Below are 1,706 nucleotides of genomic sequence, written 5' to 3'. Positions count from 1 at the left end.
TATATTGATAATCAAAAATAATGAATAATATCAAAATATCAAAAATAATAATAATAGCGAATATAAAATTTTAACAAAAATTTTTGACTTTTAAGAATCTTTCACCTTTTTGTTTGACATTGAAGAGAATTCTAATTTGGACCGAAATATGAATTAAGAATTAAAGTTCCGACTTGATAGATTGATTCAGTTGCGTTTGAATTGCTTGTTTGCATCCATTTATACATTATATTGCAATTTAAGATAAAATATCAAAAAAGTTTGTATATTATGCAAAGAAAAAATAGAGTACTTAAATTTACATGAAAAAAATTTGAAAAACATACATCTAAGAGAGAATATAAGGTTCGAATTTTTCTATAATATTTTTTCTATAATTTTTTTATAATAAATTTTATAATAAAAAAAAAAAAATTCTCGATTTGCAGCGCCAAAAAAATATCTGGTCAGAGTGTTCGGCTCAACACCGTATACTTCAAAAGCTGTGGAACGCCCATTACGAGCAAGTAGCCTGGACTCCAGCGCGGTATTCATCCTTTTCTCCGGCGCTCCGATCGTCTGGTGTGGCGGCAAGAGCACTGGTGACGCGAGACAAACATCGCGACGCCTCGCGCCTAGAAACGCGCCTCTCATCACTGAGGGTAAAGAAAGTGATGACTTCTGGGCCGAGCTTGGAGGTAAACCGAACGAAGAAATAGAACATCTCGAATCCCAAACAACACAAAGTCTAAAATTGTGACGTAAGACGTCTTTAAGTCGACTTTTAGACGTAAAAAACGTCTTATGATCCGATTTTAAACACTTGTTGTTTGGAATGTTTTTCTAAAATCACATTCATTATCACAGACATTATGATCATTGATTATGCTTAAATTTATCCTCCTCAGGAGTAGGTACCTATAGCACAGAGACTGAAGAAGTCGGCGAGGAGTTAGACAAACATCTGTTTCAATGCCGTACCGAGAATGGCCTCTTCGTCGGTGAGCAGATCCTTGGATTCCGACAGAACTCTCTAATACCTGAAGCTGTTTGGTTGCTGGATGCTGGCAGTGTGATCTGGGTATGGATAGGCAAGTTCTCCAGCTCGAGAACGCTGCAAGAGTGCATTGAGGATGCCACTGTGTATCTCTATACTCATCCTGCAGGTCGAAATCGCAACACGACCATTTCCGTGATCAAACAAGGTGAGTCCCAGACAATACACAGTTCGAAAAGATCTCTTCACGATCGATGATGTCTTTGTCGAGCCAACAATTTTTAAGTAATAAAAATTTAACAAGGAAATACAGAAAAGTCTTCTTTCGATTTTGAGCTTTTAATATGTTGTAATCTAAATCTGAATAAGATACACATATTTTTTTACGTGCCTATACGCATTTTTAGGGGGTAAAATACTCCAAATTTCTTTTGAAGCGAATTCGTCGAAATTATAAAAGATGAAAAAAAAAAACGTTTCAAATAAAATTGTTTTAAATAAAATTATTTCAAAAGTAATAATGGTAAAAAATTTATATATAAAAAATAAAAACAATTTTTAAAATTTTTAAAATTCTTATTATAAAGTTAAAATCATTCAATTTTTATTTAAAAAATTTGTTTCTATCATTTCGATACTCGCTTCGAGAAAAGAATAACTGAATTTATTCGAAGGAGCATTTTATCTCCTAAAGTGCGAATGTATACATAAAAAAAATACATGCTCTTTA

The 1,706-nt window shown here is 33.0% G+C and overlaps 1 protein-coding gene across 1 annotated transcript in view; it reads left to right on the top strand.

Annotated features, from left to right (window-relative positions):
* LOC108691849 (villin-1) overlaps positions 1-1,706 on the top strand; it is an 8,036-nt gene that overhangs the window by 5,355 nt on the left and 975 nt on the right. Inside the window, exons 7-8 of the mRNA XM_018199780.1 lie at positions 429-677; positions 888-1,184. Of these exons, the coding sequence (XP_018055269.1) occupies positions 429-677; positions 888-1,184 (546 nt within the window). The remainder of the gene's footprint in view (positions 1-428; positions 678-887; positions 1,185-1,706) is intronic.

The sequence above is a fragment of the Atta colombica genome, unplaced genomic scaffold (assembly GCF_001594045.1).
Source record: "Atta colombica isolate Treedump-2 unplaced genomic scaffold, Acol1.0 scaffold53, whole genome shotgun sequence".
Taxonomy (NCBI): Eukaryota; Metazoa; Arthropoda; class Insecta; order Hymenoptera; family Formicidae; genus Atta; species Atta colombica.
Note: the sequence above shows the minus strand (reverse complement) of the source record. Positions and strands in the feature narration are given on the sequence as shown.